The sequence below is a fragment of the Antechinus flavipes genome, chromosome 3 (assembly GCF_016432865.1).
Source record: "Antechinus flavipes isolate AdamAnt ecotype Samford, QLD, Australia chromosome 3, AdamAnt_v2, whole genome shotgun sequence".
Taxonomy (NCBI): domain Eukaryota; kingdom Metazoa; phylum Chordata; class Mammalia; order Dasyuromorphia; family Dasyuridae; genus Antechinus; species Antechinus flavipes.
In genome coordinates, this window is record NC_067400.1 from 50,394,539 (window position 1) to 50,411,469 (window position 16,931).

Below are 16,931 nucleotides of genomic sequence, written 5' to 3' on the forward strand. Positions count from 1 at the left end.
CCCCACCTACTTTGTCAAATATACTTACCTGGGGACAAGTAATCTTCCAGGGTAGGGAAGATGTACTCTTAAGAAACTCCCTGGAAAAAAAAAAAGTCTTTCATTTTGTCCTTGTATGCCCAGTAGCTAGGACCGTGCCTGGCACAAGTTGAGCAATTAATAAATGGTTATATAAAAGCAGGATTGATGGAGTAAATCAAAGAAGTCAAGGGATAAGATATCCTGAAACCTTAAGGAGTTAAAACAAGTCTCAGCCAACCTATCAAACACTTTAGATTAAATGTGAAATGTCCTTGGATGAACCAGAATGGTTCTGATAGGAGAAATATTTGGATTGGCCCAGGGAAGTTAGCTGTGCCCTGTAGGCCACGTATAAAATGGAAAGGGAGGGGAGAGATAAGAGCAAGGAAGGAGAGATACTGTCCCAAACCCACATAGGAGAAAAATGCAGAATGTCCCCCTCCAGAAGCCTGTCCCTATAGCATTGCCCAGATAGGACCTCCACATTAGGTGATCGGGTACATGCAAAACAAAGCCTTCTTACACTTGCTATGCAGTGAGAATATTTAATAAATTACCCTTCCTAAATGCCCCTTAAGGCTGGCTGGCTAAAGTGATTCTCAATCAATAACTTAGGCTCCAAACATAAAAGCATCTCATAAGCTACAGGATTAGAAAGGTAACCTTACCCACCTATACCCCCTCCCACCTCACCACCAATACAGGGCTACCCATGAAGGCCCTGGAAGGAAGGAGCAGCTGAGCTCTGGGACCCAACTCATGTGGGTGAGTGGGAGTTGACATTAGGGTCTCAGAGCATGTGTTATGTTTATAAAATCAAGATGTACTGAACTCAAAAGCTGACCAAGAAAATAAACATTTATCAAGCACCTATATGCCATGCGGTGTGCTAAGTACTTGACCCCTATTATCTAACTGATCCTCACAAGAATCCTTCCAGGCTTTTATCATCCCCATTTTACAGTTGAGGAAACCGAGGCTGGCTTTAACTCCGGTTTTCCTGACTCCAGGCCTAAGGCCACAACAAAGGGATGCCATATGGTTTTCTAGAAGTGTCCAAAGAGTGGGATGAGACTGAATATTTTTAATAGACATTTCATTCTTACACTTTTTCATTACAGGAGTTTAGCATCAATAGTAACGAGGAGTCTCATAAATCACAGGAAATCCAGGCTCACTGGACACCCTCATGCCGTTCCCCTCTCTGTCCCCCTCGATTGTGGGCCATTATTTGGATGCCAACAAGTTAAATGAGCTTCAGAAAAACTGTGGATTCCTTAGATCACCGATTCCAGAGAGAAGTTGCAGTTTTCTCTAAGAGCCCAGAATAAGCAGGGGCTTGATTTTCTTTGTGTAAACAAATTATGCTTCTTTACCCAGTGATAGATTTTGTCCTTGAAGGAAACCTTCTCACCTTTTCTTTTAGGTCAGAGGCCATCGTGTTCCTAACATGGTTGGCAGTGTTGGGAGTTCGAGCCCCTGAGCTGCAGTTCTGGTATTAGACAAGCAGGAAGGCTCAGGGGATGGACACCGGCCTGCCCCAAAGGCAAATTTGGTCTCACACAAGCTAAGTGACTCTGGGCAAGTCCATTTGCCTCCATTTCCTCAACTGTGAGATGAAGATAAAAGTACTTAGCTCCCAGCACTGTACGGATCAAGTCGGGCTATTTGTGAAGTGCTTGGGCCCGGCACATGCTAAGCCACATACACACACGCATATATGTAGGCATCTTTTCCTCCCCTTCCCAAGTCACTGAACCCCTGAGATAAAAGGAGATACTTACACTCCCATAGTTGTTTCAAGACAAGTTGTCAGCCTTAAACCAATTTCAACCTTCTTGTGACTGTGGTTCAGACCAGCTTCTTCTGTGTGGGCAATCCTTGGTATAGAAACCCCCCTCCCCAAATACAGATGGGGACCTCTTCTCTCCTGAGTCACCCAGGGCCCGGAGGAGCTCCCCGAGACTGGGTCTTCTTCTTCCTATCACCATACTGACTCTCAGGTCCCCAGTGTGTGCAGTCAGCCAGGAAGGACGTTCCAGTTTGCCTTTAATGCTTTAACCCTGAGTTCTCTTAAAGGTGGCAGAACCCCTTTAAATGTTATTACTCCCTCCCAAAACTTGCCATAATGTTAATTATTCATGAGCTTTTTATCAACATGAGAAGACTACAAGTAAGGAAGATGTGCAGCAAAGCCAGCATTTACCTAGTGCTGCCATCAAAGAATATATGTGTTTATGTTCCCCTGAGATACTATCATCCCATTTTACAGATGAGCAAACTGAGTCTGAGAGAGCTAAAGTGATTCCCACTAAGTAGCAGTGGCCCTGGGGCAAGATCTAGCTTTTTCCAGCCCAGGTTTTTCAGCTCCAAATTCAACCTTCTCGGCTCAGCCCAGCTGCCTATAGTTTCAGGTGGGCCATAAACAGGATGAAGTAAAAGCGTAATCTTTTGCTGCTTAAACAATGTCTCTATGATTTATTACTCTTTATTTCAATTGTGAATTAAGTATATTACTCTTCTGCAACCTATGCAGAATTAAAACCATGTTTCAAGAAGCAGATCGCATCTCTGGAGAAATAAGTGCAAGGGATGTCCTTTGTGCCCTAAATTTCACACAATGATAACAGACTTGGTACCGACCAGATTATTAAATAAACTTGGGTGAAAGACCCATGTGAGAAAGCAGAGAACAGAGTAGCACCCTCTGAAAGGAGGAGCTTGCATGCTACAGATTGGGAAGTTGCTCATTTAATTCTAGCTGAGCAACTAGAATGGAGAGAAAACTATGGAAAAGGAATCCTAGTACAGGGAAGCCCTGCCGGTTCCACGGGAAAAAAAAAAGCATTCTGGATTCAGGCAGCGTGGCATCAGCGACATGACCCTGGGCCTGTTACTCCACCTATAAAATGGTACAATGCGATGCCGAGGAGTAAGGGATGTTATGGTTCCAAATCAAGGCATCTCCTATCATATTCTTGATTGCAGTGCTGGGGATTTTTGTTCCTGAATGTTTACACTTCCAGGAATAACTGAAGCATTTGGCAGTTAAGTTTAAAACAAGAGGGTGGCTCAAAGGCACTGGAAAATTTCTTGTTCCCTTTGTAAACTGCTCACTTATCTGCATATGGCCCAGCACAGTTCAATTTAAAATATGCTGCAATGGAAAACTATTTTTGAGTTATTTCATATAATAGGAATACTGAACAAGTCAGGTGGCCCCTTTAGATTCAAGAAGCAAGGAAGACTTCAGCTGTTTCAGGACCATCGCTTTCCTTTAAGACCAGGAAGTATTTTCCACCAAAATTTTGGTCATCCACATTCTTGTTTGTGAAGCTGAAATGTACCCACGGGCTTTATGAAAGTTCCAAGGACACTGCTACTAAGCCCTTATTTCTCAGAATTTAAAGTCTAATTTCCTTTTCAAATGTTATGTGGCTTGAGCTCAATATTCTGGAAGTAAATTACTGTAGTTTTATGGAACATCTAATACTCTCCTCCCACGTAATCTGAAAATACAAACTGTAACTTCCAAATGCACACAAAGGGTTCAATAATGCTTATATAACTGACCCCATTGGCAGCCTCATTTCAGGATATTGTTCTCTGCTCATTTTGTGACAACTGTGCCTATTACTTTTCAGCTTGGAAGAAATTGCATCTTCATGTACACATGTGCATGTTTTATACATACATGCATATCCAAATACAGGATGTGGTACAGATATATGCATGTATGTCTATATTTATGTACATATCTATTTATAGCTAGGAAAGCAGCCAAGATGGCTCAGTAGATACAGTCTGGGATTGGATTAGGAAGGTGAGTTCAAATTCAGTCTCAGTCCCTAGCCCAATGACACGGGATGAGTTACTTAACCTGTTTGCCTGGAAAAAGGGAAGACAAATTACTCCAGTATCTTTTTTTGGGGATGGAATAGGGGGAGGCAATTGGGGTTAAGTGACTTGCCCAAAGTCACAAAGCTAACAAGTATTAAGTGTCCACTTTTTGAACTCAGGTCCTTGTGAGATGCTCTATCCACTGTGCCACCTAGCTGCCCCCACGCCAGTACTCTTACCAAAAATAAACCTCACACCAGGCCACAAAGTTGGAAACAATTAAGACATATTTGCATGTGTGTATACACACACACACACACACACACACACACACAACTTTTTAAAACTTTGAATTTGAATTAAAAACATAGAAAGTGTCAATACCCAGACTATCGATGGGCAAGATCAGTCTGATTATAAACATCAGTAAATTAAGAGATTACATTTAAGTTCGTCTCTAAGGACTGGAGGCTACCTAGTCCTTTGATGAGAAAAAAATCTTTTTTGTGTAACTGAAATACAAAAAAGCCTTCTTGGATATAGAAAGCACAACCTCCTCTCAAGATTGATTTCTTCATAAAGGGAACTGATTTCATTTGTGTGGGAACAGAATATAGCCCTTGAAAAACCTTGAGCTGCTATGGCCAGACTACCTAATCCAGCATTGTAAAACAGAGTCATTAGCTTTGTGATCTGAGTGTTGGGCCAACTCTAGGTAGATCCACTACCAGTATGGCTGGTTCTTAGGAGACTGACCCTCCCCTATCACTGGCCCACAATGGCCAAGTCCCCCAGAATGGGCCATACTTATCAGAGGCTGGTCCTCAGGAGACTGACCCTCCCCTATGACTGGCTCTGTATTGAAAGCTTTTCAAGTTTGGCAGGATCTGCCCCAGCTTACCCTTTGCTGGCATATACTTAATCATATCAGGATCAGGCAAATGGACCAGAATTGGGTGGAGGATTGTTCACCAAGAAGATTAGAACATAAATGTTAACTCTGAAATAGTAGCAGCAGATTAGGAATTGGTATTACTTGTAGATGAAAACACCAAAATATTTCATCTATATTTATGACAAATTGATTTAAACCAAATATAAATCAACTAGATATTAAAACTTCTTAAAAGGAAAACCCTCTACTAATTGAACAGTTGTAGATTGTTATGCTTTATTTTACTCTTATTTCTTGTAAGTACAAATATTCACATTAGTCTTAAGGAATACATTATGTTCACTCCAAAATACTACAAACTCCTGGGTCTGAGAATTTATTTTCAATGCAATATAAATGATGGAAAAAACTAAAAGGCATGAGTGAATTCCTATTTGTATAAGTACTTTTGACATGTTAGCTATATTGAATTATGTTGCTAGATACTCTCAATTGTAGTCATATCAGTAAAAAGTTCTACAAATTTAATTCTGCAAATATTAAGCACCTACCACGTACAAGGCGCTATGCTAACTGCTGAGGAAACAGAAGGGCAAAACTAATTAAAAGCCCATTTTGAAAATCTACTTTACATAATATCCAAACTATAAAATAACTTCTCAACATAATATTGTAGTGTGATAGAAAACAATGAGAATAAAACACAGGGCGTGAAACCAGAAGAATTGTTGAAACTGCAAGGCATTTTAATGAGATGATGTAGCCAGAGTGTACAGTGCTTACGCATTGTTTTTATGATCAGTTACATTTCTTTCTTTTTTAGTTTTTATTCAAAATACAAAAAATGCTGATGGGCCATTTTGGCAGTTATTTTCCAAGCCCTATAAGGAAGTAACTGTTTTCAAATGCCAAAATCCTTAAAGAAAACATTATTGAGCCCCAAAAGGAACCAATGAGAAACCTGAAAATTCTCAGTCATGAGTTTACTGTTGTAATAGTCAGCATTTGGGGGGGAGGGAGAAAGGCAGAAAAGAAGGGGAGACAGGGACTAAGCTTTCAAAAATAAGTACTTGAAGTTGTATGCTAAGATTCTTAACCATGAAAAATGTACTAACTTTCTGGTTTCAACAGATAAAAATGGTGCACTGCTTGCTTCACAAAGGACAAAGATCTTTTTAGGGTTCAATTGCTAAAGGCACACAGCTGAAATTAATTAGATATGGCTTACTGTGCTTGCATTAAGAAGGCTCAAGTTCTACATGGATAAAATTACATGAACAGTATAAATTTGATATGAAAAAATGTACTTTTATTAAAGTAATTATGCCCAACAAACAACAAAAGGGAAGTTTCACAATTTTGTTTCAATCATATAATCCTTAAGTAGAAAAACTATAAAGTGACAGTCTGGTATGGAGAACATCTCCTTTAATAAACTTGGAACCCTTAATCCCTGTATTAAGAGACTCTATTATGGAAAAAGTTCAATGGAAGGAAACATGTTGGGAGGTGGGGAATAGAGGAGCACAGGGAATTAAGGAGAATATTTCAGTTTAGTTGGATACAACTACATTATTCTCAGTTCTTAAAAACTCCCTATTTTCCCTGGTGTTTCAAAGCCACCACCAGAGGCATTACAAGAGACTGCAGAATTAAAACAAAATATATCAATATTCCAAGCACAAATAGGTATATGAAAATGAGCTTAGGCCAAATTTTATCTACTCACCTAAAAAAACTATATAACCAATTATACATACATGTAGCATTGATACTTAAATTCCATAAGGTTCACAGCTGTATTGAGTCAAACACTGAGGCAATCAATTTTTAAATTGGGATGTGGCTCATCTGGAAGAAAATTCTTAAGAACACTCCCACTGGGACTTTACATTGATGTATTAAAATTAATCTTGGAAGACGATGGGGAAAAAAACCCAATGCTTAAATTATTATAATGAACTAATCCCCATATAAGCTCTTTTAAATCTTACATGTGAAGTACGAATATGAGACAAGTCCTTTACCATGAAAGGGAATTTTTACAAATAGTGTATTCCTTTAAACTCAAAAGGATGTATGTATACTTTCTAAAAGCACAGGCTATTCAGAAATGTTTGCATTAAATTCACTCTAGTTGGCTTAATCATTTAAAATTATGTTTCGTATCTAAAGATGTCTTCAAATAGTGTTTATACAGATTTCTTAAATGGAATATCTTATAATGGTAGTACTGTACAGTCTCAAAAAACAACCCACTTTAGCAGAAGTCCTGATTTTGATGACTAGTTTGAAGCATTTTGGCAATATGAGTTTTGGCAATATAAATGATCTGTTTATTTTTTTTCACAGTGGCAAAAATATTTTTTTGGCTCTATTTCTCCAAACCTTGAATTTTATAAAGATAAAAGCCAAGACTTTTTAGGGAAATTAGGCCTAATTACAACTAAGATTTTTAAAAATATATATAGTCTCAACAGTAAAGAATTTAAAACAAAGAAAAAAACAGCTGTTACATAAAAGCATGTAAGCAAATATTTTTCCCACTGGGTTTTTTTAATTGGAGCAAGCCTCAACTTAATCCCATAGGCATGGTCCAAACAAAATAAAACCAGGTCAGTGCAATTTTTGCAAACCTTAGCACATACAAGAATTTAAAAAAAAAAATTCTGAATCAATAAGACATCCTTTGGGTCACTCAATTCCTAAACATTCTTCTTATGCAAAAATCCCAGCCATTTACTAACACCATATACAGGAACATGGAAAAATATTGCCCAAACAAACATGCTTACTTATTTTCTTGGGTTTATTTTTGGTAAGCAGCAGGTTGTTTTAGTATGATTTTTTTCACCTGAACAACAATGGGAGACCAGAGCAGTATAAGTCTAGCAGGGAAGCCCATCTCTGAAACAGCAGAGAACAGAGTAATGAAAGAATCTGGCTTCACCTGTAAAGCCAAGAGAGCGCATTTTCTTTCCTAACTGGCTATAGAAGATACATGGTTCCTGGGCATGAATTTTGAAGTCGGCTGAAATATTTCTTTTTTAATGAAAGGAAGTGAATAAGAATCTTTTAGTTTATTTGTGGAGACTTCAGCGAGTAATTCAGAACTACCTTGTTTGGGCATCTATCTGATCATGAGTGATAAGATTTTCAAAAACCTAATCAAATATGCCTTCCTTTTGCAAGATCCTTCCCTCCCCCCCCTTTTTTATCCTATCAAATTCTCACAAGTTGGAAAGTTAGAAACATGTTTACTTTCTCTAACTTCTCATTAAAGTCAATAAAGAGCAACTAATTTACCAGTACCTTTACAATTCAACAACTCTCAGAGAAGTGCTCTGGAGGAGCCAAAACTGCTGGATTCCCTACATATCCTCCATTGTTGTTCACACAGCATGCCAACACTTAAAAAGGCAGAAGACCAGTCTTATCTATTGTAAAATAAGGTCTTATAATTATGCTCAAGACAGAGAGCTGCTTAATTCTAATGCTTTATAAAATACCCCAATTAAATCACCACAACAGTTTTCCTACTCATTCATCCTCTGAAGAGCAGAGTACACCCCTCTCTCCCCGCAATTTCTTGCTATTTGTTTGGCATATTGTTTATTTGCAAGCCTTCACACTACCAAAATAGCACTGCGCCTACCAGCTACCTATGTGGAGTGCAGGACAGAGATTCATCTATCCCTAAAGTTTTGCCAAGCAAGATATATTTCACAAAATTAAGTTCTTCCAGGTATGGAGTAAGAGTAGAAAAAGCTACTTATGTTGATTTTTTTTTAAAAAGGGGGGTGGGGGGAAAGAAACCAGCACCAAATTTTTAGCATTTCTTAATGGTTCAGAGTGGGCTTTTAACAATTAACATTCCCTAACAAAATGCTTGAACAGAAGCATGAAAGTTAAGTGAATACCTATTCAAGCAATATTTATATGTTGATAAGAGCCATTAAGGAAAATAATCTTGATGGGCTCACTGCCACATTTTATTGGTTTGCACAGTTTAGAAGTGGCCTGCCAACAGCAGCTGATACGAATACAATTACTCCCTCACGTGTATAGTACATTTAAAATTACATGCCTGCAAGAATTTATTTTAAAAATGTGTAAAATAGGTTTAAAATAAAGCTTCTTTTAAAAGTATCCTAATCAAGACAATCCATCATCAGAGTACTTCTCCACAACCCACAAAAACAAAAACACAACCCCCACCCCTCCACATCTTGAACAATTATACAATTAAGCACCCAAATGAAAACCATTAAAGGAAAACAGACAAATTTTAGTATCTGTCAGACCTAAGATCTAAAATGACCCTGGGTCTTTTATGCTTACTATATAAAAACATTGTACAAATATCTGCTCTGCTATACTGAGGAAGTCTTGCTCCCAGATCAGAGCATATTACAACTTCCAAGTGGTATCAGCTGCTTAAATGAACTTTTCAATGCATCCTGGGTGAGATACTCAAGCTTAGGAATTTCAAAAAGCTAATTTATTTTCTTATTTTACTTGAACTGAAACCATTCTTACTTTTTTAGACTGAGGTGATTAATAGTAAGAAAAAAATTTTGATACTAACCTTCAAACAGGGGCATGAAAAAAGAATACAGAAAGAACCTTTGGCTGTCATGGAGGAGAAAAAGTCTAGAAAGAACTAGGTCCCCAAGCTACTTCTTCCTATCTTAATCTGAATTGTATAAACAACAGCTCACCCCCAACTAATAAGCCCATGATTTAAATTCTCTCCGTATATTTTTTCTAGATATATGTGTGTTGTGTTAAAAACTATTTCTGTAAAAAGACAATCCTATTGATTTTGGCTTTGCCTGTGGGCAGTGCAGTAGCCTAACAAAGCATGCCATTTCTATGATTCTTAGCTCTCTGGGCACCAAAGTGGTCTAGGAAATCCTGGTTATTTCAGAACCCTCTTAAGAACAATGACCACAGAATTTTCTCAGTTGTCTTAATTTTGACAGTTATTTTAATATAACTAAGGGAATAGTTACTCAGAACGCCAGGGATTGTAAAGTGCATCACAGAGGAGAAGCATGAGTGGTGGCAAACTCACTTAGACTTTTATGGAACTCGCTGTCACCAATGGGGCAAGAAAACAACATTTAATTTTCTGTTGAGATTTTATTTGAAATCTAATCCAAATTGTCAAAGCTACAAAAGGGGGAAAAACATCTGTGTGTTATTTTTGCTAGGTCACAACATCCTAAAACAAAATATCACTACTGCCAGCAGATCAGTTACACACATTTCTGATGAAATTCATAAACACAAAAAAAATGTTTCATTTTGAGAAACAGCCACAATGAAGATATTTTTGTACAATATAAAACAATGACAGGTCTACAGATGCAGTTACTCATGAGTATACACGTGCATTCACAAAAAAAAAAAAATTGAGGAATGCTCTTCCATTTGATTTTTTTTTTTAAAACAGACTTGTTCAGGCACAAAAACAAAACCGCATTTCCAGTAAGCGACAGCATTGTTTTAAAAAAAAAAAAAAAAAAAAGTGATTTTTTTTTTTTTTTTGTCAGTGTTTGCTTTTCTTTGACTTCTTGTGGGATCTGTGCGGAGATCGAGACTGAGACCTGGATTTCTTCCCTGATTTTTTAGGGGACCTAGATCGTGATCGCCTAGACCTTTTAGGTGTCCTTGAACCAGATGGTGATCTGTCAAAAATAGAAGCCAAGCATGAATATGTAGGTAAGAACTCTATTTTAGATGTTTAAAGTACCCAACAATTTAGAGCAATGAAAAAAGTATGTTAAACAAAATGCTTAATTTCCATAAAGTGTATAACCACTCTTACATTTTTTAACTACCACAAAATGAAGGAAATACGATTATTCTGTACACTATGAAAGCAAGCTATTCTACAAGGCAAGCTCCCCAAAAATGCTATTTTAAATTGATACAAAATCAAAACAGATATGTTATCCTAATGAATTCTGTGGTACAGATCTGTGGTCCAATATGAAAACACATTTCTCATTAACAAAAATTTCCCCTCGAAAAATACAAGAGCCAAAGTTCTCTCAATTTCTTATTTCACTTCATAACTTCATTATTTGTTAAAATGATGTGACGTGGGTTATTAAAGTATTATGTATTATAAGGAATAAAAGGCCAAAAATGCATGACAAAGAGATGATAATTTTTAGTTCTATGGTTTTTGAAAAGGCAGTCTATTCTATGGTCATTTAAACACAGCATTATCTAGAACAAGAAGTGGATGTTTTTAAAATCCATTGCAGCCTTATGATTTTATTAGCAATGGACAATTTATAGATATAGAAAGTTTTTCAGTCCAAAAGAAACTTCTCTATAAAAATTTTTAATAAGAATTTACCATTTAGATAACTACAATTTAAGAGGTCCCAAATAATCTCTGTTCCTAATATGTACACTAATAATAATGTAAATTCTAGAAATTACTCAATACATGATGAAGCATGGTATAGTAAGTGGTGGCCCTGCAACCAAGAGGACTTAGGTTCAAGTCCTGTAATACTAACTAGCAGTGGAACTCCAGGACCCCTATAAAGAAGGGGCTAGACTACATTGGCCCTTCAAGTTCTAAATCTATGAGAATCTATGAAAAATATGGTCTGACAAAAGTTTGAGTGTAGTAACTCCTTAATCTAGAAACCACAATTGTACATGACTGAAAACAAAGAAGCCTTATCAGTAGTCCATGGAGGACCAAACACACATGGCTCCCCCCAAGACAGACTAATAGTCTATTTTCTCTGGGTGTGTAGGCATCAAACAGCAGATTAGAAGCATCAAGCCAGAAAATGGGGGTGCAATGGGGGAAGGGAAAGGTCAAGGAAGGATCCTAGAAACTAAACAGAGAGTGGTAAGAATTATTTGCTGACAGTAAGCGAGAAAGAGAAAAATTATGAAGATATGACAGAATTAAAAAAAAAAAAAAAAGCACAGCAGCCTCGAGCCATTTAGCTTGTCCACAGGGGCTGAGGCCATGAACAATTGCAGCCAGCACTGCTGCAATAACTGCCATGCATCTCTGAACCTGCTACATGATGGCCAGAATGCTTTGAGAAGGCAAGAGTGCATTAACACTTTGGACAAATTCTCATCAGACTTTTTTTTCTTTTGCTCTTTGATACCCCAAAAGAAAATATTTTAATATTTGGCAAATTTTCATTAATCACACATTCCCATGTTCAGTGTCTGTGGTGATAAAAGTGAAAAAAAGGAAAAATGTACACAGACTACACAATTCATTAAGAAGAGAACCAAGAGATTTCTATATGCAAATATGTGTCAGCCCCACATTCTCGCCTGTGATGCTGCTGTGTCATAAGATGGTGATCAAGAGTAATGAAAACTTATATGCCTTCTTTGTTTCACGGCAAAAGTACAGAAACTACAGAGGACAGTGGGAGGGTCAAGGAGCCTTTTCTGGATTCATTGAAGAAGTTCTGAATTGCATTTCAAGGCTACTAATCTTCCTTTTTCACTCAAAAGACTTTCCTCATGCTTACTCAAGAGAAACTGAATAATGTAAAATGTAAAGCATTTAAGAAAGTTATCCAGAAAAATGAAAGCAAAATAATTCATAGAACTGCATTTATTGACAACTCTACTTCAATAGCAAGAAATCTTAAAAGACTTTAAAAAACGAAATTATTTGTGGAATTATAAAGAAACTAGAAAATATATTTTTATGACTTTTAAATGTATAGAAATGATTCAGAATTACCTTTTGGCCTTTTTACTAACATCTCTGGGAGAATCTTTGTGAGATGACCTGGAACGGGAACTCTCTTTGTGAGATCTTTCTGACCGCTCTGATCGCTCTGATTTGGGTGATGGAGATTTTGCTCGCCTACCACTACTGCTCCGAGAGGGGCTGGGCGATGTGCTATGTCGCCTTTTCCTATAAAATAAAGAATAAAAAGATTCAATAACTAGTAATCGATAGTTGTGGACATTAGTTATTAATTCCTACCAATAATTAGCAATGCTATTTTCTAAAAGTAGTTCAAGTCCAACATACCAAGTGACTTCTCCTTTAACTAATCAAGGCTTTTATAACCAATATCATTTCTTATGCGACACTATTGAAAAAAGTCTTCGAGAACAAAAGGTTAAGAGTAAGAATGTGCTATATCAAACATGGTACAGCCCCAGATTCATAAAAAGCAGTGACAAACATAGGGCAGACAATAATTACCTTACCTACTGCTGCAATAGAAAAAGCATCAATGTTTGCTTTAAGATGAATGAATTTAATCTCAAACTAGCATATGAAATGTTTTGCTTCTTCTTAAATCATTTTGAGAGTTCTTTGGAATATGAATGTCTGCTATGAACACTCATGGTCACATTATGCATCTCTTTCACCAAGCTTTCAGCTGCAACTAGCCATGGTTCAAATATATTTCAAAGGATGCAATCTAAATCTTGTGGTTCAAGATCTTTTAAGAAATCCTAGGCTGCAAAGGGCTCAAAGAGAAGCAAATTTCTGGCATTCAGTAACCTGGTGAACCCAGAAATATGAACTTCTCTTCCTAAATGAAGGCTTTATGGGCTGACTTCTCCTCTCCCACTTCCAGGTTAAAGACAGCCATCACGAGGCAAATTAATCTGTGAGAGCTGCTTATCTAGGAGATAACAAAGATCTAGTGAGTTGTTTTGGTCATTTGAGTCTTAGGCTTGGTAGGTGATACTGTAACTAAATTCCCCTTCTGAGGTAAGAACTAAAGATACAATCTGAATCTTGAATTAGGGAAGATGGCTACATAACTAAGTGTAGCACTTTCCCTTATTCTCCAACTAATACTGCCTCTCTTTGTGGTAAGAAGCCACCCATATCCAAAACCATCATTTTTCCAGATTATGACATGATTCTCTGGTGCTTCAGTGTCCTCATCTGTAGAATGAGGATGCTGGACTAGAGTTTTCAAAATTTTTCTGGCTTTGGTTCTATGACTATAAAGTGTCCCATTAGAGTCACACCAACCCAAACCTCTGATCTTCTTCACAGAGCAAAATAACACAGGCTGCACCTTTCTTTCCTTGTTGGCGTGCATTCATCTTTTTCCTTCTTGTCTTTGGATCGGGATTCCAGTTTCTCTTTATCCTTCTTGTCTCTCTCACGTTCTCTTTCCAATTCCTTCTCCTTTTCCTAAGAAAAGATTAAAAAAAAAAAAAAGCATTTCTGATATGTTACATATTTTACAAAGAATTTCAAATTCTTCCAAAGTCACTTATCAATTACTGTTTTTGTGTAAGAAAGAAAATATAGTATTGCTGAATTAGCACCCTAGAAAAACTTGTAAAAATATTAATGATATTCTAAGAAAACTATTCTTATTTTGCTGTAAAACATGAAGAAACTAAGAATTTATTAACTTTTGTGCTTGTGATTTTCAATTATACGTGTGAATTTGATTAACATTTAAAATGCTCTCACACAGAAAATTAGTATACAAAAGCAGAATTATAAATATAAGCATTAAAAAAAAACCCCAAAAGTAAATTGTAAAAAAAAGTTATCTTATTATCAGTAGTTTATCCATAAGTGCTGATTGCTCTGGCAGATCAAAACTATTATATCAACTTAGTAGAAGAAATAAACTGAGCTATTTTTCTATTTGTTTGTGCCAAATCAATGAGATTTGCAAAGAATCCATGTGCCAAGCATCATCTACAATGCACTTAGTACGTGGGACACAAGGTAAAATGAATGGCTCTAATCCTTAGGGAACTTACATGCTACTATAACAACTCCAAGTGAAATTCCAATTTTCTATGAAAATCTCCTTTGAGGATGGTCAATTTCTCACTCTTCTTCCCATCTCCTACCTCACATTGCACCATACACACAGTAGGCACTTAATGTTTGTAGAAGGAATAAGGAAGATGGCTTCTAAATACTTTAAGGAAACACTCTTACACTCTCTACCAAGGCTCATTTAGTTCCATACTAATGTGAATTTTCTTCACAAATTTACTAAATTTGAAAAGGAGGGTGGAGGGGAAGTTTGCTCAAGACAATTCTTTCTTTCTCCAATTAAAATGAGAAAGAGTAAAGATCTAAGAGGCCAATTATGTTCTCGAACATATGCTATTAATTTTAAGCCTTTACATTTCAGATGTTACCATCAAATCTAGTGAAAAAAGAAGTTTGGAGGCAGATAATTTTTCATACACTACAAAACTCTTACTCATCATCTTCCCAAAGCTTTATATACCATTCAGTCAATTCAGTAACTTAGTAAACATTTCATGTTTATCTGGATCAGAAATATAAAGGTGATAAAGTGAATGGATACTGCAATACAAAGAAATATTATTTTTCCATTATAAATGCAATTAAATGCCTAAAACAAGCAACTTTTGAAAAACACGTAAATGGTACCATTACTGATTATTTTGTGACTTTCAGCCATGTGAAAATTTGCATGGGAGGGGAAGCTTTTGGGGATTAGAGGAAGAGTAAAAGGTAAGAGAGGAGACAGACACAAACAAGACAGGGTGGACAAAATGTTATTCATTACTTCTCTGTTAGTTTGATAAATTGTCAAAATCAACAATAACATTTCCCAGTCCAGGTTCCTACACTCAAGTATATGAAATTTGGAGACTTCTAATACTTATCTACAGATCTACACTATGCAGGATCCTTTTGGAATAGCTGCATCGAAAGTAATGAGCTATGCTGAGAGTTGGTGTTGCTGTCCAAACTTGAAAAACTATATAAAAGTTTCTTTTCAATTTCAAAATCAAACCAATTCAAACTGCCTTCATGTTTTTTGTGCCACTTCCATAATGAACCCCAAAATAATTGTCTCATACTGTCACAACCATAATACCGCCTTTTGGCACTCCCAGGATCTCAGAGATGTATCTAAAAAGATAAATCTATCATTATTTTATAAGTGATAGAGGCTACACTAGCCCTTTAATGAAGTCCTTTTGTCTATTTCAAAATGCCTTTTTCATAAAGAAACTAAATATGGCAAACTGTCAAATACTTCTGGATGTTTATAACTTAGAGAATATAAACATGTCAATTTCTAATTTTCTTTTAAAAGGTTACAAGAATTCTAAGGCACTAATCTAATTAGTGAGGTAAATGTCATAATACAGAATTCCCATTACTCTCTGAAGAAGTTTATCTCTGTAGTGCTCCACTTGTTCTTGAAAGCTCTGTCCTGGCTTTTTCGGTCTTTTCCCAGATTCCAATTCATCTTGAAACTTCATCACTTTGAGCTGTGGAAAAAAAAAAGACATTTACAAGTTATTCCTCATTACTAAAAAAGGCTTCCTGAGGCCAAGTGCCCTTCATTCTTTTCTATCTGGCTTATGAAAACCAACACCAATATAATTGTTATTCTGTCATTTCGGTCATATCTGACTCTTCATGACCCATCTGGGGTTTTCTGGAGTTGTTTGCCATTTCCTTCTCCAGATCATCTTACAGATGAGGAGACTGAGGCAGAGTCAAGTGACTTGCCTAGTGCCTAAGGTCAAATTTGAACTCAGAAAAGTGGGTCTATCTACTGCAACACTTAGCTGCATACAAATATAACAAGTTATCAAGTCTGATTCCAAGTTCAAGATAAGACAGAGTGGACTGGCTGGGAGAGAGGGGAAGGGAAATGATACACAACCATTTGACAGAGCATCTGGAATAATTAATTTGTAACCTTTGGGCAGTTAATTATCCGATCACCTCAAATATCTAGAATATAGCCACCTTAGAAGATGGTGCTTTGGTTCTGTATGCCAACTCTTTATTTCTGCCTATCCTCATCTTTGATACAAGTTTAAAAACATCTAAGCTGGCTGATGAGTTTTCCTGTCTCTAAACAGGTCTCCTTTCCCCACCTCATCATAAATGCTTTTCTCTGCATTCAGAATTCGATTACTAATACTTCTCATCCCCCTCAGATTTATATATTACGCCAAAGTTTAATCCATGGGATCCTGTCTAGCCTTTTTCTGAACTATTAGAAATCTGCTCTACATAAATGACATATGACCAGCTTTTCTTTCTTATCACAATTTCTAAGATGAGATTGTCATCTCCCTTCAACATATTCATTAATTTCCATTTAAAATTTAAAGCTGGAAAGAAATTTAGGTATAAATATCCTCTTTCCAACTCTTTTGTTTT

At 36.7% G+C, this 16,931-nt stretch overlaps 1 protein-coding gene across 3 annotated transcripts in view; it reads right to left on the reverse strand.

Moving 5' to 3' along the window:
• Positions 1–6,043: 6,043 nt before the first annotated feature.
• Positions 6,044–16,931, reverse strand: part of U2SURP (U2 snRNP associated SURP domain containing) — a 71,022-nt gene continuing 60,134 nt past the window's right edge. For all 3 annotated transcript variants that reach the window (XM_051983333.1, XM_051983332.1, XM_051983334.1), the window contains 4 exons: positions 15,914–16,024; positions 13,816–13,934; positions 12,507–12,683; positions 6,044–10,449 (listed from right to left, as the gene is read on the reverse strand). In XM_051983333.1, the coding sequence (XP_051839293.1) occupies positions 10,311–10,449; positions 12,507–12,683; positions 13,816–13,934; positions 15,914–16,024 (546 nt within the window). In that variant the 3' untranslated portion in view covers positions 6,044–10,310. The remainder of the gene's footprint in view (positions 10,450–12,506; positions 12,684–13,815; positions 13,935–15,913; positions 16,025–16,931) is intronic.